The 23,319-nt window shown below is 40.5% G+C and overlaps 1 protein-coding gene across 1 annotated transcript; it reads right to left on the bottom strand.

The window, feature by feature from the left end:
- Positions 1-878: 878 nt before the first annotated feature.
- On the bottom strand, positions 879-23,232 carry BRD8 (bromodomain containing 8). Its single transcript, XM_044664568.1, has 22 exons — positions 23,214-23,232; positions 21,802-21,898; positions 19,935-20,004; positions 16,501-16,550; positions 16,172-16,294; positions 15,974-16,054; positions 14,996-15,060; positions 12,515-12,651; positions 11,693-11,911; positions 11,198-11,342; positions 10,135-10,344; positions 9,468-9,748; positions 8,658-9,182; positions 8,282-8,375; positions 8,055-8,101; positions 7,151-7,365; positions 6,866-6,958; positions 6,651-6,719; positions 4,663-4,840; positions 3,734-3,838; positions 3,034-3,078; positions 879-1,246 (listed from the first exon to the last, which is right to left on the bottom strand). The coding sequence occupies exons 1-22, from the start codon at positions 23,230-23,232 to the stop codon at positions 1,187-1,189; spliced, it is 2,928 nt and encodes a 975-aa protein (XP_044520503.1). The 3' UTR covers positions 879-1,186.
- Between the last annotated feature and the right edge of the window lie 87 nt (positions 23,233-23,319).

The following is a 23,319-nucleotide window of genomic DNA, read 5'->3' as shown; positions in this document are numbered from 1 at the left end:
CCCACTTCCTCCACAAAATTCTTTTTACTTCTGAAAACCTTTGGCACTCTTACCACAGCATTTTATGTTTGCAAACAATTTTAAAATGACCTCCATTTCTTCCATCTCCAATTCGACTAGAAAAAACTTTCTTCCCACAAGGACTTTAATATCTTCAACAATACCCAATAATGGCGCAAAGTTATTAAGTGCTCCTATTTAAAGTTACAGCCTTTATGGTTTTTAATCATAGTAACATCCACTTATACTTTAACACATTGTCTCCAAAGAGCTCAAAGTACTTTATAAAGAGCATTCCTTTAATTTCCCATCATTTCTCTGTGATGAGTACAAGATTATCACTAAAATGACCCTTTTTCCATCTGTAAACTAGGAACCAATGACAGTATCAGAGTAAAGTTGGCTAAATCAAAGGAATAATTTTAAAAGGCATTATTCATCCATTGTATAAAAATTTTGGAAATTCATTTCCAAAATAAACCCCAAAAAACAGTGTAATTTGAGGTTACAATGCACAACAGGGAAAGGAATGGCAGGAAGTCTTTTCTTCTAGAAATGCCATCTGCCAAGGTGGCTGGCATCAATGAAATGAAGGACAATCCTGCCTATATGTCTATGCATTGACTAAACTCTGCTCTGAGAAGTTGGCCTCTGTCCCACAATAAGGCTATCTAAACATATGGATTTAAATTGTGGGTAGTTACTTACCTTCTCTAATCACTCACTATGGGAACATACTTGATGTTACAGGGTCAATTTTGCCCACTCATAGTCTCAAAAACCAACAAATGGTGAGACAACTAAATACATACAGGCTGGCTGATCTCATGTAAAGAATATCATCGAGACTGAAAATGAGCACACAAACATGGCTAGGGTTTTCTTTTCTTCTAGAGTTTATTGTATACATAGACACTTCACAAGGTTAAAAAAGTCTGTACACTTCACATGACAGTACAAACTAGCCACAATCGCTAGCTACACACGGAGACACGAACATAGGCCATCACTTCTGCCCTAAAACGGGCAGACTGGTGGCGGCGGCTCTGCCTCTGAGAGAGGTTTCCTTGGCCTGTGTGAGGTCACCCAGATGCCTCTTGTTCCATCCTGGGAACAAGGCCAACAAGCCCAAGCTCAGTCGTCTTCTCTCTTCTCTTAGCTTCCACACAGAAGGTGGTCTGAAGCCTCACTTCTTCATCTTCAAGTCGGCTTCAATGGCGCAGCGGCGCCCCCTCGTGCCCCCATCCTAAATGACAGGCAAACAAAGAAAGGGAGCGTCAGAGAAGGATCAAAGGTTAGGAGAAGGTGGGACCCGGAACGCTTGGGAGTCAAGTTTCTCAGGAGACAAATCAGCAGAGGAATCCAAGGAAATGTGGTGCATTTCTGTCTTCCCACAAAGTGGCTGAAGAGCACCTGGTAGTATGTGAGAGGAGATGCAGGGGGAGATACAGGATAGGGAATCCTGCTCAAACCCAAAAGAGAGAGGCCTTTAGCATTCACCTTGGGGTCCCCAGAGAATGAATATTAGTAACCCCACCCACAGTTCCCAGATCCCTGTGCAAAGGGACAGGAAGAGTCAAAACAAAGATAGAAAGTCAGAAAGGGCAGTGAACAGTGAGATTCTTGGCTAACGTACCTGTCCAGCTGTTGGGGTCCCTACAAGAAAGGCCTTTCCTGCCGACTGACCCTGGCACTAGCTCCCTAGCACCTCCTGACAGCTGCTTTCCATGAGGGCAGGACAATCAGAAGGCTTCTTTCCATCTGCTGCTCTCTCCCTGCAGCCCAGCTCCTTCCTCTTGTGCAATATTTTGCTGTCTTCAATAGATAAAGGTTAGAAGACCAATCCTATAAACCAGCCTTGCAGCAGCCAGACACCTGTCTGGGTGATCCAGAGTCACTGATGATGGGCAGCAGGCCAGTAGGAAAGAATGGTGATTGTATTTAATTTGTTCTTTCTGTAGTACAGGCTGGGAAGCCTGTGGGAGAAGATGAGCTAGTAAACATCTTTGGTGGGCCAGTAAATTTTTGTTACTAATTTGCCAAGTCTTTAAAAACTTTTCTGTTCCCAACTCAAGGACACAGGTTGCCTGTGAAGCAACAGGAAGAATAATAAAAATACCACCACCTTGCATTCGTATAGCACTTAACTCTTTTCAAACCATTTTCACAACTACAATTTAATTCTGTCCTCACAACATCCCTGTGAGGTAGGTAACACAGGTATTATTATAGCTCTATTATGCAGAAGAAATGTATAAATGAGGCACAGATAAACTGACTTGCCCAAGGTCACAAAGAAAATTAGTGGACAGAGCTAAGATTAGAGATCAGTTTTCCTATTTCTTAGTCTGGTGTTCTTTTCTATCACACCATGCTACTTCTCTGACCCACAATGAACAAAGTGGAGAAAGAAAAGTCAAAATGACTTCTTGATTCTATAAAGTAAAAACATTAGCAAACTTGGGCTGGCCATTCCAGCAGATCCCTTATCCCTGCTCCACCTCCTTGTATTATCACTGTGCAAGACCCACTGGTATGCTTGGTCTTATTTTAACTTATTTTAGAGGAGGAAATGAGGACAGACTCTGAATATCTGCAAGGATAAGAAGCTATTAGAAAGCCAGCCAACAACTGTTTTGATAATCTTTCATTTGCAAGGGAATAACTTACATAGTTTGACCCTATAAAAAGATGGAGAGAAGGAAAGAAGGGAATGTGCATTCTAGATCCTTCATAACACCACCCAAAGGACACATAACCCTAGTCCAGTGACTCCTTATCAATACAAGCAGTACGCACCCAGCATACACACACACACTCACACACACACACACGCACGCACGTGCACACACACATATGCATGAATAGAAGACAGGAATATAGTAAAGAAAAATACTTCTTACTCAATGATCTGATAAATATAAGTTCAAGACAACACTAGAGTCTGCATGTGAGTTTTCCCTCCACCCTCCCCTACCAGGAGCTGAAAACATTTTGTGGCATCAACACCCCTTGCAGCCATTCAATACTTACAAAGAGAGAGAGAAGGAAGGCAGGAGAGCCCATGGGGACACTGTCCTGTTAGAGGACAAACAAACACTGATCAGGTTCCACAGAAACTCTCAGCCACAAGCAAACCAAACTTTAGGACAGGGACTCAAGCACTACATGCATACATATACGTACACATACACACATGCACACAAACACAGATACAGACATGGACACAAATTTTTAAAATTCAAGAACAAGAGAAAAAGACATTGTGAAACATCTAAAAGCAATCTGGCCATTAAGCTTCTAGCAGGGGGATTCAATGGCACCCAAACCCTTGTATACTGAGTAGCTTCCCTCACTTTAAAAATGCTGTCCCCAGCAAGATCACTCACTCCAAACTTACGATTTCTCCCAAGTGACTGGGTCTGTCTCTCTCAGTCACTTCTGGCCTCTTCCAATGTTTGGTTTGGGAGAAAATGTCCACTGTGCTATGAGGGAGAATGTCAGGGCTTCTGGAAGCAGCTAAAGCAACACCCAAAGGTCTGACTACTGATAAAAAGATGAAGCTTCCATATTATCAGGCATCTATTAATGTTGCTAAAGTCCTAAAGGTCTGTGTACTTAGGGGTTGGAAAACCTCTTGGGGACAGCAGCTTTCTTAGATGTTTGGGGTTTCTACCACCAGATCCTTTAATACAAATTTACTCTAGACATGGATATAGCCTGATTCCCTCACCTTCTCTGAAGCATCCTGTTTGCGAGTAGAATCCCTCCCTCGAAGGCTTTTGGCACTGATTCCAGACTCAGATGTCTGCATGATCAGCTGTGTGGCCAGGAATTGCTGTAGGGACAAGACAGAGGGTTAGTAAAAGCCACTAAAAGACTGGCAGGGCAGCAGGGACAAGAATTTCAGTGGGCAAAGCAAGGGATTGTTAAGTATGAATGATTTCATATCCTATATCATTTAGTACAGTTGGTAAACTGGCAGAGTTAAAGGTAACAATATGGGCTCTAGGATAGAGACAATAGTTGAAAATTTGTATGACTAGAATTATACTTTTACAAGTACATGGGTTCCTGAAAATGAAACAAGATGTAAAGTACAACTTTTCTGCTCTCAAAACAATAGATGGAACAAATATTTAAAAGTAGCCAGAACAACTTTGTGTTTTTAAATGGGATCCAAAGGGTTATGAAATCACATTACCCCCTGCTATTACTCATTTTATTTTATTTTCTTGTGACTTCATTGGGATAGGAAGCTTCCTGGTAAAAACTCCCTCTACCAATACAGACTGACAACTGCTCTATATCTTACAGTCATAGAGTTGTTTGGGGTGTCAAGAGGTGGACTGACTTGTTTAGTATCACCAAACTGAGTTGACAGAGCTGTGACAGGAAACCAAGTTACGCTGACTCCAAAACTAGTCACTAGACTAGACTTGTCAAATACAGAGCTAGATTAAAATGTAACTGAGAAAACACCTAACGATAAATAAAAATACAACACAGATAATGTTCATTTAGGGGGGTTTTTAAGTCAATATGCAGCAAGGATCCCTTCCTGCTTTGAGTTTGACACCTCTGCCATATACCATAGCTATGCCTCATTAGTAACATGGTCTCTTTCACTCAGAACTCAAGCAAAAAGGATGCTGGCATTACCTGGATTTGTTCCAAAACATCCCTCTGCATCTCCACAGCCATATGGTAGACATCATGGTCAGAGCTATTGTACATTACAGCATTCTGAAACATCAGCATGATGTCTCTCTGGAATTCAGCTGTTGTCCTTATTAGTCCATTCTCGATGTTCTTCTTAATGGTTGACAAATCCATAGGCCTAGAAAGGATAACAATGAAGAAAGTGATGTGCTTTCTCTTCTGAAGACAACTCCAGTTTCTAGGCTAGACTCAGGAGACTACAGCTGTCATGACTCCAGACCCCAATTCCAAAACAATCATATTAACTATCACCAAGAAGCTAATAAGTATTAGACAAAGAGCTCTGGAAAAGCTGAGATATTATGCTAGACTCTGAAAAACCAACAACTGTCATTCATACATTCTGCATACCAGTGGTTACTCTTGCTGCTGCTACTGCTGAACTATCCATTCTATTTAGTTTTAGTCACATTCTCAATCATAACTCTAGAAACCCTCATTGCCCCTTGCCCAAATTACTGAAATAGCCTCCTAATAAATCATCTCTCCACTTCTCATCACAGCTAGAATAATTTTTCTCAAGTTTCAATCATGTTTAAATATCTTCAGTGGACTATGCTCTTATGGGGAAAAAACTGGGGTGAAAGACCCATTTTCCCTTCTAGTCTGTCTAATGTCTGCTTTCCTACTTTTAAAGCCTATACCTATTACAATGCCCAAAGGGTTTTTAAAGACTGCCTGCCCTTTGACCCAACCATACCAATGCTGGGTTTATACCCCAAAGAGATCATAGGGAAAAAGACTTGTACAAAAATATTTATAGCTACACTCTTTGTGGTGGAAAAAAATTAGAAAATGAGGGGATGTCCTTCAATTGGGGAATGGCTGAACAAATTGTGGTATATGCTTGTGATGGAATACTATTGTGCTCAAAGGAATAATGAACTGGAGGAACTTCACGTGACCTGGAATGACCTCCAAGAATTGATGCAGAATGAGAGGAGCAGAACCAGGAGAACATCATACACAGAGACAGATACACTGTGGTACAATCAAACATAATGGACTTCTCTACTAGCAGCAATGCAATGATCCAGGACAATTCTGAGGGACTTATGAGAAAGAACACTATCCACATCCAGATAAAGAACTGTGGGAGTAGAAACACAGAAGAAAAACAACTGCTTGATCACATGGGTTTATGGGGATGAGATTAGGGATGTAGACTCTAAACGAGCACCCTACTGCAATTATCAATAATATGGAAATAGGTCTTGATTGATGACACAAGAAGAAACCAGTAGAAATGTGCATTGGCTACAAGGGGTGGAGGGGAGGCTGGGGGAATGGAGAAGGAAGAGTAAGAACATGAGTCATGTAACCATGGAAAACATTTTTCTAAAAAAATAAAATTTTAAATTATATTCAAAAAAGAATTCCTATTATTTAGGGGGCAGCTGGGTGGCTCAGTGAATTGAGGGCCAAGCCTACATATGGGAAGTCCTAGGCTCAAATCTGGCCTCAGACACTTCCCAGCTGTGTGACGCTGGGCAAGTCACTTGACCCCCATTGCCTACCACTCTTCTGCCTTGGAGCCAATACACAGTGCTGATTCTAAGATGGAAGATATGAGTTTAAAAAAAATTCCTATTATTTAAAGCACCACATGTAACATTTCTATAGAATATTTTTATAATACCAGTGCCTGACACAATGTAGGCACTTAAATGCTTGTAACTATTCCCTATCTCTTCCCCCATCCCAGATGATTTCCGACTCTTGCCCCTTGGGGCTCATTTTGGTTTCCACCTTTTTAATGCATTCATCATAAATTAATTTATAATTATTTATAAAATATACAAAAGCAGGGAACATATTCTTTAATGTGTTTCATAAGGGGGATTTAATAATTGTTAGTTGAAGTGAACGTAAAATTTGCTAGATTTTCTCCAAGTCAAGTCTGTTCAAGTGCCAAGACCATTGCTTACCTCTGTACAATGCTATGGTAGCCAGGTGCTATGTCATCTGTGACAGGTTGCAAGAAGACATTGGCATATCTGTCCAAAATAGAAGTCATTATAAATTCACCTTTCTGGTACAGACATTACTGACATTTGCTGTCACACAGACTAATATTATCTGAATATTCTTGAATGAGTAGGAAGGAACTCTGCCTCTGATTTGAAAAAAAAATTTTACTTGCCTGTGATTGGCTGCAGCTCTCCATACCAACATGATGGCTTTCTTCCATATCTTCTGAGCCTGAATTGCTTCCTGATCTTCACTGCAAACAGAACTGAAATAAAAAGGATGTGTAAGATTAAGAAGCCCCACACTGGGCACAGATCCAAAAGAATGAACTTCCAGGACTCTCAGTCAGCTCTGAGCTTTCCCTTCAATCTGGGAAAAAGAGGAAAAAAAACTGAACTCCTATTTCCTGTTTCCTCCTCCCTACCCTGGGAACTCTAGGAGTACTGGAGATACTCACAATTGTGAAGATGCAGGACTACTGGGAATGGAGTCTGCTAAAGTGTGGGACTGGAGAGTAGCATTGTGAATACTAAAGCCATCATCACTCTCGCTCACTGGAGGTTCATTATCCATTTCGGACAGATAACCCTCTCCCTGGTCTTCCTCCTTGGGTTCCTCTAGGCTGGCTGCTTCACTGGCCCCATCTTCATCTTCATCCTCACCAGGTGTATCCTATGACATAAATGAGTTACAATCAGCAAACTTCTAGTCTGAGAAATCAAATTAGATTAGCTATAAAAACAGTCTAATATTTATACCCACTGACTGTCCCTCATCCACCAGGATTATATGTATGTTTATACCTCATTTGTACTGATGTCAAGGAATTCTGGCTTTAGAAAAGTCTAACAAACCTGGGAACTTAAAACATGAGCTTCTAATGAAGTCTAAATTATGAAGCTCCCACTTTATCCATGGCTTTCTCAAGCACAAAACTGAAATGGATTTAATGTGGTGTCATTTTACAAATTCACCTTTATGTTCTGAAATCTGGAAAGCTGCAGTGAAAGACAGGGAAAAATTTAAAGATTTTCTCTCTGGATAGACAATTTTCCTTTTTTGAAATGAAATCTCTCTCTCTCTTTTTTGGGGGGGCCTACACTGATCTTTACTGGCACCACTCATTGTTGATCATTCCATGGCTTATCAAATGCAGTGCCAACTGCAAAAAAAAAAACTTTGTGTTGCTTTCCCTGAGATAAGAAATAAACATGGTAATACTGGAGATTATCAATCTTCCTAGAATCAATCGTTCCATTATCTCCCAGACATTCTAGTCTCAAAAAAGTTTTGGGGGAAAATACTGGCATTTATAGGCACTGCTATGCAAAATCCAGTCACCTAGAAAGAAACTAAATTACCTTCATCTGGCTTCCAAAAATAGGTCCTGATTCTTCTTTCATAGAATCTGCAGAGAAAAGAGAAATATTCAAGTGTTTCTTACAAATTTCTTCCTTTTCTGCTCTTCCCTTTTCATGCTGATCTGCGCTCCCCTACTGCCTACCCGTACCTCAAAATATATTAAGAATAAAAATTGATTCCCCTGAGTTGACTGGCTGGAGGACATAACTTTCTTAGTTTAGTTTACCTGACATCTCAAACTTGTGCTGGTTATCTGTCTCTGAAGGATCTTCACTGGGATTTTGACCATGTGGAAGAGATATCACGCTTTCAGGAGAAGCCTAAAGAAAAGAACATATAACACTCAGTATCTGAAAATCTGATTGGCAATGAGACTAAAAAAAAGAGAGAAATCCCAAGTCTTATTTTACATACTCAGCCACAGATCTAGTGTGTATCTTATCTGGGGATGGGACAGAAGTCTCCTTTATCATGGTTTATTTAGGGGGTTCAGATAGTACTCAACATAGCACTACTAAGAAAAGCTCAAATCAGTGTTAGGGCATCAAACCATGGAGAAAAGAGAAAGCAGGCTGACATCCCACCCTCCATCCCCAAAATACCTCTCTCTTTACTATGGGATGTGCTGTCTCATCAACTTTCCCAATCAAGGTCTCCACTTCAGGAATCTCGGCGGCGGCGGCGGCAGCAGCGGCGGCTGCAGCAACGGCTGCAGCAGTGGCAGCTGCTGCTGCTGCTGCTATAGCAGCAGCAGCCCCTCTGGGTTCCTCTTCTATATCTTGACTTCTAAGCTCAGGTGGCTCTGCATTTGCTGTTACAACAACTCCAGGAGGTGCCTCGGGGCCTGGATGATTGGGCTCTGGTTCTGCTGGTTCAACCTTGATCTCAGCACTTGGTTCCACAATGTCCACCAGATCACGGATTCCCTTGGTCTCTGATTCCTCAAAGTCAAGCCTCTCTTGCTTGACTGTCATGTCTGCTGGGGGAGGAGGAATTGGCTTCTCCTGCTCCGGCTGGAGAGGATGTTCCCAAGGGCCAGGCAGTGACTGGGGATCATCATTTTCTTCACAGAAAGACAGGGCGGCTTCCACAGCTGCCACATCCAGGACTTCTGGATGGTCATCCACCTGTCCCACAACACACAGACTGATGAGGCCACCAAGGGAAGACTCAGCCCCTCAATTTCATTAGCACCAAAGAGAAAGCCCTGAATATGGAGTTTCTCTCTACTTCCTCTATCTGAAGTAGCAAATAATGGGGTCAGCACCTTTCCTTTGGGCCACAAAAGGAAGATAAGGGCAGAAGCAGGAGAAATGTCTAGCAATTCTCCCTCTTGGAGTGAGGAAAGGCTGAGGAGAAGAATCTTGGACAAGGTTTAAGGGAAACTCTCTCAGCCTTAGCTAGGCACTTACCTTATCCTCGATGATGGCGATGATATCTCCCACAGTCTCAAAGTCCAGCTCTTCACCTGTGTAAGATACAGCAATGTCCATCTTCTCTGCCAGGTCCAAATCTTCTTTCCCATCAATGCTAGGGGCTTTTGATCCTCCAGAGGCCTCAGCTGCCCCAGATCGAAAACATTCTTCTTTGATAGAATTGATGATCATGGAAATTTCACTGCTGTCCATGGAAACAGTCACAGTGTGCTGATCACCCACAGTCTCCATAGGTACACGAGTATCAGGCTGACTTACTGAATGAGAAGAATAAAACACCTCAGGAGCTTATTAGAAACCAAACACCAAAAATACCATACCTGGGAGAGACAAATGTTAAGTACTTATCCATTTTGACCAAGGTTAAGAACCTTCACGACTGTTTTTCTTTCCCCAGTTTCATCTAGGAGGCAAAGCAAGAACCTGTCCCTTAATATCCACCCTCCTGCTTTTCTACAACACAAATTCCATCCACCCTCCCTCTCACACCAGTTTTTCTAAAACCATCAGTCTGTGGGTAAACAAGATAAAGGTCTGAACTGGGGCTGATATTCTCAGTCATACTTTTCTACCCTGAAGCCCATATGGGAACTATGCAATCTTGGAACAAGTGGCTTCTCAATTGCCTGGGTCAGGGACGCACCTGGAGCTACACTTTCTGATGTGGCGGCAGGTGTAGCAGAAGATGGTGCTGGCAGGGCAGGCATCATGACAATGGTAGCCTGGGGTACAGACTCTACAGGGGGTGGTAGAAGTTTAGCTGGAGACTCACTGGCAACAGCAGAGAAGGAAGTGAGAGTTGTGGTGAACTGTGTAGGCCCAGCTTCTAGAAGCCGGGAAAGAGTAGGAGCACCTACCAGACAAAGAAGTACACAAAACGGAATTGGCAGAAAAGCACATGAAAAGAAAGCAATAGATACTTTCTCTAAGATGTAATCAACAACCATGCTCTAGAAATCTGAGGATGAAAGCAACTTCTGTGTTGAATAAGCCCTATACATACATCACTCAGAAACCTTTAGTCATTACCTATGCTAGAAATGAGCCCCCATGAGGCTCATCACATGTGTCTGGTAAGAAAATGAACTAAGAAAGTTTACACAATTAAAGCCACCAATTCTGGTAAAGTCACCTAAATTGCTTCCTCTTTTCCAGCTTTAGTGATAGGTCATAACAGCCCAACCACAACTTATTTACTATCAGCTCTACTGACATGACAAATCCTTCAGTGACTAGGTCACCCTACTTCTTCCCCTTTTGTCTCTTTACACTGATCATCTAATCCAGTGGTTCCCAAACTTTTTTGGCCTACCACCCCCTTTCCAGAAAAAATATTTCTTAGCCCCCTGGAAATTAATTTTCTTTTAATTTTAATAGCAATTAATAGGAAAGATAAATGCACCTGTGGCCATCACCACCTCCCTGGATCGCTGCAGCACCCACCAGGGGGCGGTAGTGCCCAATTTGGGAATTACTGATCTAATCTATACTATTCATTTCTTGCTGGTGAGAGTCAAATTCTGAAACTTTCCAGGGATCTATGAATAAAATAGCTTGTGGTAAGGCTTAAGTGTAAAAAACAAACAAAAACTCATCTTTGAATGATATTAGATATGTTTCAACAATAACTAAAAGGACATCAATGACAGTACTAAGCTTAAGAGCCCTGAAAGGAAAAAAAGAAGGAAAGAGCAGCATAGACTTACCTGAGGCAGCAGGAGAAGCTGCAACAGTGCTGGGTGTTGGCTGCATTTCCCCTCCATGCAGCATAGGAAGGACCCCGCCTACCTCTAGGAGAACACCAGCACTGTTCAAGTGGCTAGAAGCCACAGTCATCTCATTCTCACTGACCTATCAGTAAAGAAGAGAGGTGAAGGCTACATTCAAGATTCCCCCAATCTACCCAAGAAAACTCCTGCAATGGACCAAACTTTAGAAAAATAAATCTATACTCTGACAAGAAAAAAAGTCCCAGACACATTGGACACACAGGTTCCCATCTATTAGAGATAGGTTCTCTAGGGAAGAGACCTCAGCTAGTGGTGGATTTAGTTGCCTCAGGACTCAAAGCACCCTATAAGAGAACTGGAAGACCACTCCTACTTTTGGATCTTTCCAAAGAAACAAAACATTTTAAGTCCCAGATAACCTTTCTAAGTATTGAATCATCATAGCTCTCAAACACGCAGAAGTCTCCATACCAGTCTGGGGCTGGTGGGCAGAAGGCTGCCCTTCTTCAAGAGTTCTGACAGCAGAGGGGAAGGGGGTGGAGTTGCTTTCTGTCCAAGCATCTTTTTCTGGGGTGAATCATCTGTGACTGGGGTCATGGGGGCTTCTAAAGGTGCAGAGCCTGGAGGAGGGGTATCAGGAATTCCAGGAAATGAAGTAACTGGGGTACTCGGCAGTGTCCCAGGGGTTACCTAAGAGACAACAGAGAACCTGCATCTGACTTCTCAAACTCAAGAAGATCTCTATTAATCTAGAAGTTAGTTTCTTTTATCTATATGGTAGTCTGCAACCTCCCCACATAGAGTTCCAATCTAAGTCCCAAGTAGAATACATCTCCTAAATACCTCCCACAAGACAAACCCCATACCATCTCAAAACTGTTATGCACCTGAACTAAATACACTTTCCCTCCAATTCCCTCAATATAAAACTCCTCACTCCCAATTTGTTAATTTAGATGAGAGGTTTCAATTTCTTGCCAATTTCATTTCTCAATCTAGAGAACAAAATCTCTAGCTTCAACCCTCATAAACCTAGAAACCTTAGCAAATCCCCAACAATTAGCATTTCCTTATGCAATGTTTTTCTACATCACACAAGTCTCAGTTATTAGGCCCTCTTTCATCTCAGTGCATGGGACAGAAAATTAGGACTACAATTTTCATACCAGGAGAGAAATTTGGAAGAACTTGGGTACTACTTCTAGGCTTTAAAATGATTTCCTTATCTCTCAGCCCTCTGCTGGCTTATTCTCCTAGCAGCAGTGATTTCACCAAAGATAAGAACATACTCACTCCAGGACTGGCCTCTTCTATAGCTGATGGAACCAAGTCGCTCAGTGGATAGTCACCTCCTGGAGAAGTAGAGCCAGCAGGGGATCGGACCATCACACTTGGTAACCTCCGAGGAGGCGTTTTCACTGCCTGTCGGGCTAGAACAAACAGAAGACCACCAACCAAAGCCTCACAATAGAATAAAGACACTAGTCTGCATATTCTAAAAAGTCATAATGTAGCAATAACAAAAACTTAAAGCAAGAGAACCAGTGTCCTTTGCTTTCTTTTACCAATTCTGGAAAAGCATCTTCTTTCAGTCTAATTTCTTCCTTAAGTTCATTTCCTTATCACCTACCTAGCAAACTCATTTCATGGTCCATAGAGGCAGACGGGGGTCAATATCACATCACCTTTCTTCACATGCAGCTATTACTTACTGTTTCTGAGAAGAAAAGAGCTCTATGGTTTAATGGTCACACAGAGTTACTGACTAATCTCCCTAGCAGCCACGTGAAGTTCTTTTTTCTTTTAAAACACTTACCTTCTGTCTTTGAATCAATACCAAGTATCAGTTCCAAGGCAGAAGAGCAGTAAGGGCTAGGCAACTGGGATTAAGTAACTTGCCCAGAGTTACACGGCTAGGAAGTGTCTGAGGCCAATTCTGAACCCAGAACCTTCCATTTCTAGGTCTGGCTCTCTATCGACTGAGCCACTTAGCTGCTCCTGAATAAAGTTATTTTTAAAAAAGATTTACTGCAAACTTAACAATGAACAACATTAATACAACTGCTTAGTAGTCACATATCTAAGTTAGCTTCAAAGCATAAAAAATATTTTCATTAGTCCTAAATAAGTCTCCATTTGTCCACTCTCATATTGACTCTTATTTGGTCATAAGGTATTCTCTTTTTCTGCTTAGTTTTTTTTTGCTTGGCATTATTCACTTTATATATAAAGGCTATAAATGATAAAGTAAACTGCGAAGTCTAGAAATCAGAAGACTGGAGTTGAAGCCCAGTCTCTATACCGTACTGGCTGTGTGACCCTGGACAAATCATTCTAGGCAACTCTATAAGATTATTAATTGCCAAGAAAGTACCAACTTACATTAGTAAAAGGTATTTGCTATAATGATGAAATCAAAGGCCCAGTTCCTATTCCTATATAATTTCAGAAAAAAGGTTATCCAGATATCTTTATATTATTCATGTTTGATCTTATTTATATCATAGCATTCCATTCCATTAACATATCTAAATTTATTTAATCATTCATTTACCATTTCCCTTTTGTTGGGACATTTCCATGGCTGCCAGTCTTTTTTCTTTATTTGCAATTATCAATAGTACTATTATGAAAATCGTTGAACAATTCTTGGGATGTTTTTTATTAACTTTTTTAAGGTATAGTTCCAACAACAGAATTATTTGGGTAAAGAGTTATATCTTTTTAAATAAAAAAAATTTTTTTTTAAAACCCTGACCTTCTGTCTTGGAGGAGCCAATACTATGTATTGGCTCCAAGGCAGAAGAGTGGTAAGGGCTAAGCAATGGGGGTTAAGTGACTTGCCCCGGGTCACACAGCTGAGAAGTGTTTGAGGCCAGATTTGAACCTAGGACCTCCCGTCTCTAGGTCTAGCTCTCAATCCACTGAGCTACCTAGCTGCCCCATAAAAATTTTTTTAAACCTTACTTTCTTTTTTTAAAATCCTTACCTTCCATCTTGGAGTCAATACCCAGCTGCCCTCTTAAACCTTACTTTCTGTCAGAGTAAATATTGTGTAAATTCCAAGGTAGAAAAACAGTAAAGGTTAGGCAAGTGACTTGCCCAAAGTCACACAGCTAGGCACGTCTGGGGTCAAATTTAAACCCAGGACCTCTCTTCTCCAGGCCTGGCTTTCAATCCATTAAGCCATCTAGCTTCCCCCTTAAAAATCATTTTTTATGCATACTATCATATTATGGTCCAAAAAAGATTCAAAGCTACAATTCCATTAGCAATGATCAAGTATATATCTGTTTATCCACAACATATCAGCACCTTGAGTTCTATTGCTTATGATTATTTTTGCCAAGTTGATGTATAAGAGTAGTATTGAAAAGTTGTTTTAATTTCTATATTTTTGATTAATGAACTTAACATTTTTCCAAGTAATTATTCACAATCCTTTTCCTCTTTCAAATTGTTCAAATTCACTCTGAATGAGTCTTAACTGGCTAAGTAGTTAATTTCTAAAGCTTGATGTCCTGACAATCCTGTTAGTCTTCCAATTATGCCTATCTAGTCAAATGAGGATGCAATAGAGCTCAAACATCCTGACTTTCTCTTCTAAAAGATTATTTGGTCTTCTAGATGTATTTGTGGACTTAGATCAATAAACATGAAAAGAGAAAGAAGAAAAATTGTCAAGTAAATCGACAAAAAGCCATTTATCCTTCTGTAATATAATTTAAGCACCATATTTTCTAACTAAAAAGAATACCTTGTGTCTTAACTCACCCTGATATGCAGCATCTGTAGCTTTCCTCTTCACTTCAGCCTCTTCTTCCTCCAATTTCTTTTTCCTGGACAAAGGATATTAAGTGTTAGCTGCCACTTGGCTCTACTCCTCCAATTCTAATGTATCTCGGCAGGGGCAGCTGGGTGGCTCAGTGGATTGAGAGCCAGACCCAGAGATGGGAGGTCCTGGGTTCATATCTGACCTCAGACACTTCCTAGCTCTGTGACCCTGGGCAAGTCACTTAACCCCCATTGTCTAGCCCTTACCGCTTTTCTGCCTTAGAACCAATACCCAAAATTGATTCTAAGACGGAAGGTAAGGGTTTTAAAAAATAAATAAAGTATCCCAGGAATACTTTATTAGAATGAGCTGGCTCTCTTTAAGATAAACTCTCATCAATGAAGCCAGAAAGGAATCAGATCAAGTTCATTTCCCAGTTTTAGACTCAAGTCAGAGCAGACACTATCGTTTTCCAAAGAGAACCAACTTAATTGTAACAATATTTATTAAGTGCCACCTTCTTTTTTTTTTTCTCTTAAAACCCTTACCCTTCCATCTTAGAACTGATATTAAGTGTCAATTCCAAGGCAGAAGAATGCCAAGGGCTAGGGAGGCAATGGGTGGCTTGCCGGGGTCACACAGTTTGGAAGTGGCTGAGGTCATATTTGAACCCAAGACCTCCTGTCTCTGGCTCTGAATCCACTGAGCCACCTCACTGTCCCCTGTTAAGTACTTTCTTAATATTAAAACTAGGCACTAAGGCTAAAAGCCAGGTTACTGTGATGATGAGGCAGTGTTTTTGAAAATTACCTTCTAGGCCCAGCTCCACAAAGGCCATCATGGTTATATGAACTATCTGGCAGCTTTCCCCTTTAAGATTGTCTCTAAAGTCTAAAGCAATAGCGAGTAGAATATGCCAGAGTTTCTTAAGGGGAAAGGGAGAAAAGATGCACAGAGATGAGACCAATATTACCCACATTGCAATGTCATTGAACAGTTCATCAAGTCGGTTGTCCATGTGTCCAGCTTGGATAAGTTCTGCATCTTTCTTCAGTTGTCTTCAGGGAGAGAAAAGATCTTTTGTCTTTTATTCACTTTTCAACACCTACCTTCTACTCTGGCCCAGTACTAAAAGTCACTATTCCTTGACTCTCAGCATCCCTTATGATAAATACCTGTATTTTTCCTGTGTCTCCTTAATTACTTTTTTCAGCTCCTCAACTCTTTCAGCAGTCAGTTTCCGAACAATAACATCTTCTACTGTCTCTACCACTTCCCCCTTTTCACCACGTTTCCGCCTGTGGAAGGGCAATCCACATAATAGCAAAAGAATATCCCTCCCATACTCAATGAATACCCCTTAGTTTCCCCACCTCTTAATCATAAGTACTTTCTGATTTAGTAACACCTCCCATCGATATAAAATCAAACTCTCCTAATAACTTCCCACTACCTCATAAAGATGCCTAAAAACATTTGGCAAATCTCTTGGCTTGTCACTCACTTTGGGGTCTCAGTGGTCTCTAGAAGTTCCGAGTACTGGGAAGCACAATGCTATGGAAACAAAGAATCAAGAATCTAATGAAATCAAATGAGATAATAATTATAAAGTTTTAGCATAATGTCTGACCACAGTAAGTACTATGTAAATGTCAGCTATTATTACTAGCAAAATTTGAACAGCTCAAGGAAAATATCAGATTTTCAGTGACCCAATGAATTGGCATCAACTGGGGGGGGGGGGGGGTTGCGGGGGAGGAAGTAGCCTCTAAAAGGCAAACTTCTTTGTAACTAAGTCAGTCCTTTACTACCAATTCTAAGAGACTTTGAAAAGCCTCTCCTGAGCTAAGCATGTGTGTCTTTGGAAAGATAAATGAAGAAAAGAGTTTAAAATAAAGGATGAAAGGATGGGGGAAAGGAGGTAGAATAGAAATCAAATGAAGAATTCAAACCAATTAAACACCCACATTGAGTACTAAGTTGAGACTACAGCAAAGTACCTTCAAGGAGCTTACACTTTACTAGGGAGAGAAACTTACAGATGGATAAGTATATACACAATAACTCTAGGTGGTAGAGGGTACTATTGAATGAGTCAGGAAAGGTTTCAAAGAGCATTCTCATGACTATTAAACTGGTCTCCCAAATGGAACCTATCCATCCCCACAAGGGTTATGGCATGATACCAAGGGCATATCATCAACATCCGGAGGATAGGAAGATGGGTTGCATCCCAAGATCCTCACAGGAGCCAAGCATGGCTTGTTCCAATACAACTATAACCCCCTATTGACTACTGATCAGTGCTCCTGCTCCTCTGTCACCTCCTGGGGGAAGAGGGAGAGAGGAAGAGTTAAAATCATAAACCTGATCCAAAGAATCTGCAGCAAATGCATAGACATGATTTCTTGCTTAATTTTCCCCCAGTATTCCACATACTTAGAAAACCCCTCCCCTCAAAAGTTCCCTGTGTCTTTCCCTTTTTTTGTTTTCTGTAGGACAGTGCCAGCAGTACAGAATGAGCAAGGAGGGATGGGTTATAATCTGCCTGACAGATTTAATAACATAATCTTTTCCACAAAACCAAGGATGGGCTGCTATCAGCTCAAACTGGCTCTCTAAAGAAAATTGTTAAAACTTTTGAGCATGAGCATTAACACATATGAAATCAAACTCTACAAATCAGGGCTTGATTTATTGTTTGGTTATCTAGACTTGGGTGGAGAAATGTTAATAATGCAGATTAAAACTTTAAAATGTATCAAATGTACATCCTCCACTCCCCTTCGCCTCCCAAAGAGCGCCAGTTGTTAAATACCTACCAGCAAATTACTGTGCCAAAACCACTTCTCTTCTGAAAGTCACTATTTCTTATAAAGGGAACCATCACCCTTCTAGTAAACCATGTTCAAAACCATCTACTCCTCACTCTCCCTCATAAGGTTCTTTCTACCTTCACAATAACTCTCAAAGCTGTACCCCTTTCTCTACACCTACAGCTACCACTGCAGTTCAGGCCTCATCAACTACTATAATCGCCTTCTAATGTATCTGCCTGGCTCAAGCCTGACTTTCCATATAGCTGCAAAAATTATTTTCCTGAGTATGAGTTTAACCATAGCACTCTTATACTCAAACTTCAGTAGCTCCCTATGAATACTAGGATCAAATATTATTTAACTTTTATCGCATCCTTTTTTAATATCTATTTTTTATGTAAGTTTTAAGGTCACTAATACAATACTGCACATATATAACATACATATAGAGGGCAAAAAGTTTTACTGACAGAAATGTCAAAAGTTTGAAGACCAAAGCCAAAGATCATGAACTGAGGTTTGAAGGAAGTTAGGGATTCTAAAAGACATATCTGTCAGAAAAGAGAATGGCTTGAATGTAGAATGCCTAATGGTAGTGATATACAGTAAATGTGGAAAAAGGAAGTGGGATCCAATTTGTAAATTCCTTTAAATTACCAAGTTAAGTCTGTAAGGCAGCTAGACATAAAAGTGGATAGAGTATTGGGCCTAGGATCAGATAACCTCAAGTTCAAGTCTGGCCTCAAACACTAGTTCTGTGACCCTGGGTAAGTCACTTAATCTTTGTTGCCTGTTTCCTCACTGTAAAATAAGGATAATTATAGTATCTACCTCCCAGGGTTGTTGTGAGGAACAAATGAGATAAGCTTAAGGCACTTTAGCACAATGTCTAGCATATAAGTGCTATATACACGTTAGCTAAAATTATTATTACTACTACAGTAATTTCTCTAGTCAAAAGAGGGACACTGAAGGTTCTTAAGAAGGCAAATAACATAAATTATTGGCAACTGTGGGCAGAATGGATTTTCAAGAAAGAGACTGAAAGTCATGCTAACTAGTTACTGTTCTGGTTCAAATAAAAGGTGATAAAGGCCTGACCTAGGAGAGCTATGATGTGAGAGAAGAGAATGGATCTGAGAGATATTGTACAGGCAGAATCAACAAGACCTGGGTGACAGAAAGGAATAGTCAAGAATGATTCAAAGGGCAGCTAGGTAACATGGTGGATAGAGTACCATCCCTAGAGAGAGGAGGTCTGGGTTCAAATCTGATCTCCAGATGTATGACCTTGGGTAAATCACTTAGCCCTAATTGCCTAGCCCTTTGCAGCTCTTCTGTCTTAGAACTGACAGTAAGACAGAAGGTATGAATTTTTTAAAAGCCATTCAAGAACAATTAATACAATAAATAGCATTGTAAAGACAGACAACTTCAAAATGACAATTAGAATGTTCATGACTGAATATGCTATCTGTCTTCTGACAGAAATAATGGACGCAAGAATGCAAAATGAATCCTATTTTTTTGAGATGGACAATGTAGGAATTTGTTATGCTCTAATGTAATTGTCAAAAAGACTTTGTTTTTCTTTCTCTTTCAATGGGGAATGGGTGCTGGTAGGAAGGAAGAGATGCTAGATTTTGGTCAATTGAAAAAAAATTAATTTAAGCTTTAAAAAAAAAGAGTATAGGGGGGCAGCTGGGTAGCTCAGTAGATTGAGAGCCAAGCCTAGAGACGGGAGGTCCTAGGTTCAAATCCGGCCTCAGACACTTCCCAGCTGTGTGACCCTGGGCAAGTCACTTGACCCCCATTGCCTACCCTTACCACTCTTCCACCTATAAGTCAATACACAGAAGTTAAGGGTTTAAAATAAAAAATAAAAAAAATTAAAAAAAAAGAGTATGATCCCAAGATTGTAAACCTGGATAACTAGAAGAACAGTGGTGCTCTCAATACAACTAGGTAAATCTGAAGGAGGTAACAAGAAAATAAAAGGCAATTTTCAATGACTTCCCATAGTGAAAGTGCTTTATCTTCATCTTTTCTCAACATGGCAAAATTCTTCTGATTAAATCAATAGCGTTAAATGGGAAAGGACACTCTCCCTAGAGCTTACTTTCTGAGAGAACCAGTCAGGAGGTCGGCCAGGTTCAGCAAAGGGCTTGATTGCTCTGCTAACTGACACCCTACAGGAAAAAAAAAAAAAAAAAAAAAAGATCTTTAAGTATCAGTCTCAGACCACAACATACTATAAAGCTCCATCAATGAGAGGAAAAATGTTAGGTTGGGAATTTCACAGGTTAGGAGCCACACTTTTAAAATCAAAAGGATTATTGTTAGTAACAATGAAGGAACATACTTTGAATATGGAAGTGATTAAACAACATAAAAGTCATTTAGAATGAAAAGAATATCTGTAAGGAAGAACTTCTAGGTCAGAAAGAGCAAGAATAAGAATCTAAATCAGTATCAGTTTGATACTATATTTTAATTTTGTTATGGTTTGAATTCTTTGAAAATAAATAAGTATATTGCCAGCTTAACGAATTCATTAGATGTTTTGTGATTATTAGACTAAGTAAAATAATATCGGAGTTTGTTAAGTTTAACAAATTGGGATAATTTGTTGTTTATTCTGGTCTTTGGTTATATAGGGGTTTACAAAGAAATTTATTTCCTATGATAACCCTGTGAGGCAAATAATACAAGTATATCATGCTAATTTTAAAGGTGAAAAAAATAAAGCTCAGAAAGTGAGTAATTTGCCCAGCATTATAAAACAGTCTCAGAACTAGGATTCAGCTTCTGATCTGACAAAAAAAATATTCTTTCCATCACATCGTACTCTCAAAATGATGCAGACTGACAATATCATTATTACTTTTCTTACATGTAATAACTTACATTTACATAGTGCTTTTAGGTTTACAAAGCAATTGCTTTATAATATTCTTGTAACACAGGGAGTTAAAAGTGCTTTTATCCCATTTAAGCCAGTCTTTACTAAACTTTGGGCATGCAGGCTCCTTTATATTGTAAAGTAAATCCACCTCTTGTGACACTAACCTTAACATTAGTATCCAGTGATTGAGAAATTTACCTAATGACTAAAAAGATATTAAGAATTCAGTAATATTTTTAAAAATGTGTGCTTTCTTAATCTCCAAAGCATTTGTATATATTTGAAACACCCCTTATTTACAACTATTACATAGGAGCTGTTGGAACTAAAGGTTAAAATGACAATGCTTTTTATATGTACAGATTTAAAGACACCTTGTAATAACTTCACGCTATTTAGGCACCACTGGATTAGGAAACAGACCACAGCAGCATTTAGCCAATGGTTAGAAAGTTAATCAATATTCATTCAGGCATAGAATCAGGCCCAACGAAGTATTCTGTCTTCAAGGTCAACAGTTTTTCCATTGTTATAAAAGATAAGGGATGGTTCCTGAATTGCTGTTAGTAATAAGGTAGAGAGTAACTGATATTATTCTCTCCTACCACTGGACATACTACTGCCAATGCATGGGAATTGGCGCTACTAAACTATAAATTTTGGCAACCATTTAGTAACTGTTAAAAGACAGTTCTCAAACTTTTTTATTATAAGATTCCATCTAAGAGTACAGGTAAACACAAGAAAGCAAGTGTACAGTTTTCTATAGAGAATATCTTCTATTTAATTATATTAGGTTCTCATTTAAGCTAACAGTGTTAACTCCCTCCAGGTTAGATTAAGGGGAAAAAAAGGTACTAAAATGCGAGTTATAGTTAATAGAAAGAGCAAAAGATAAGTAGTCAAGAAAGGGCTCATCCTAAATTTAAGATTCAAGACTCTTCTCTTCCATACCATGAAACCTCACAATAATTTGAGATAATGGTTAAGGGCCAACAAACCCTTAAGTGTAGGATGTTACTCAGCAATTTCAACTCCTCAAGATACTGATAGTCTACATTACATAAACTAAGTATCTTACCAGTTTTGATCTCCACTTCTCATGACGGAGGATGCCAGACACAACTTCTCTCGAATAGACCAAGGCTCTGTGGGGCCAGTACTCAGTAGCTTGTGTTCTGCAAAATAAGGAAACTCAGTGAGAGTCCAATAAGAAGACATCACTCTCAAGCAAAGGTCTAATAGTGTACCAACCAACTGAAATAAATCACATTGGTTTCCCTACAACTCTTTCCATTTTAGACCTCAACTCACTTTGAACCAGTGCCTACTTTATTATGCCTTCAAATCTCAACCTACCTTGAGAACAAGATAAAAGAGTAGGCAGCTGAGTAAGATCAAAGAAGTCAGAAAAGACTTTAGAATCATCTAACTTTTTTGGTGTCAGACTCCTTTGGCACCCCTTCTCAGAATGTTTTTAAATGCATAAAACACAAAAGAAAACAATTATATTGAAAAAGACCTAATTGTTTTCCCATCCAAATTCAAAGACTTCCTGAAATCTATAAGGACCTATGAACCCCAAGTTAAGAGCACCTTGACCCAATTCCCTTATTTTACAGATGAAGAAAAGAGACTCAATTACTTGCCCCTGATCTAAGTGGCAGAGTTTGAACCCAGTCCTTTTAACCTCATAGCCACTGCTCTTTCAGGGGTACCACAATGCATCTAGTCCAACACCTCTTTACCCTATCAGTTTATAGATTGGGTAACTGAGACCTAGAGATGCCAATTGATCCGCTGTAGGTCTAAAAAAATGACTGAGAAATGAAGTTCAGGATAGAACGTAGGTATCCTGACTCCTAGTCCCATACTCTTTCCACTACAGTGAACACGGTTTGTTGTTGGGTTTTGGTTTGGTTATTTTTAAGAAAAAAAAAAAGGAGAGGAGGAGGAAGGAGACCTGCATAAAATCGAAGGTCCTTCCCAAATCTAAAACACCTCTGCCAGTCGAAAGCTATGCCTGGCCCCCTGCAGACACGTAGACTGCAGCCCTAGTTCACGATCTATACGTTTTGCAAGGAAATCTGAGCCGCACCCCACAGGCCAGGTCGAAGGATTCCTCACTCCTCAGCCGCTTGGGAACGCGGCCCTAGGAAGGAGGGAGTAAAGGAGGGAGGGGCGCGGGCGGGTCGGGGCCTCCATCCTCGGTTCTCTCCGTAGTCTCGAGGCCTCCCCGCCCCGCCCAGTCCCGCCCTTCCCCCCCCGCCCCCCCCCAGGTCTCGGCCCTGGGCCCGGGCCCCTCCATCACAACCCCTCCTCCGCGGCCTCCTCGGAAAGCTCGAGTCTAGCCTAGCGCGGATCTCACAGGGCACCAAGGCCGAGGGCTCCGCGAACTCCAACCCTCGAGCTAGAAACGGGAAGTGGGGGTGGTCTGGAGGGTTCTGCCTTAACCGCCGCAGCGGCCCATCCCCAGGCAGCGTAGACACTCACTCCCAGTCCCTGTCGCCATCTTGGCCCCGACTCTTCCCCGACCCGGGAAGGGGCAGGTCCTTATCGGGCTGCGCCCCGAGGGACTCTGGGAAATGGAGTGTAGTTC

This window comes from Gracilinanus agilis, chromosome 2 (genome assembly GCF_016433145.1).
Source record: "Gracilinanus agilis isolate LMUSP501 chromosome 2, AgileGrace, whole genome shotgun sequence".
NCBI lineage: Eukaryota > Metazoa > Chordata > Mammalia > Didelphimorphia > Didelphidae > Gracilinanus > Gracilinanus agilis.
This window is presented reverse-complemented; position numbering and strand designations above follow the sequence as displayed.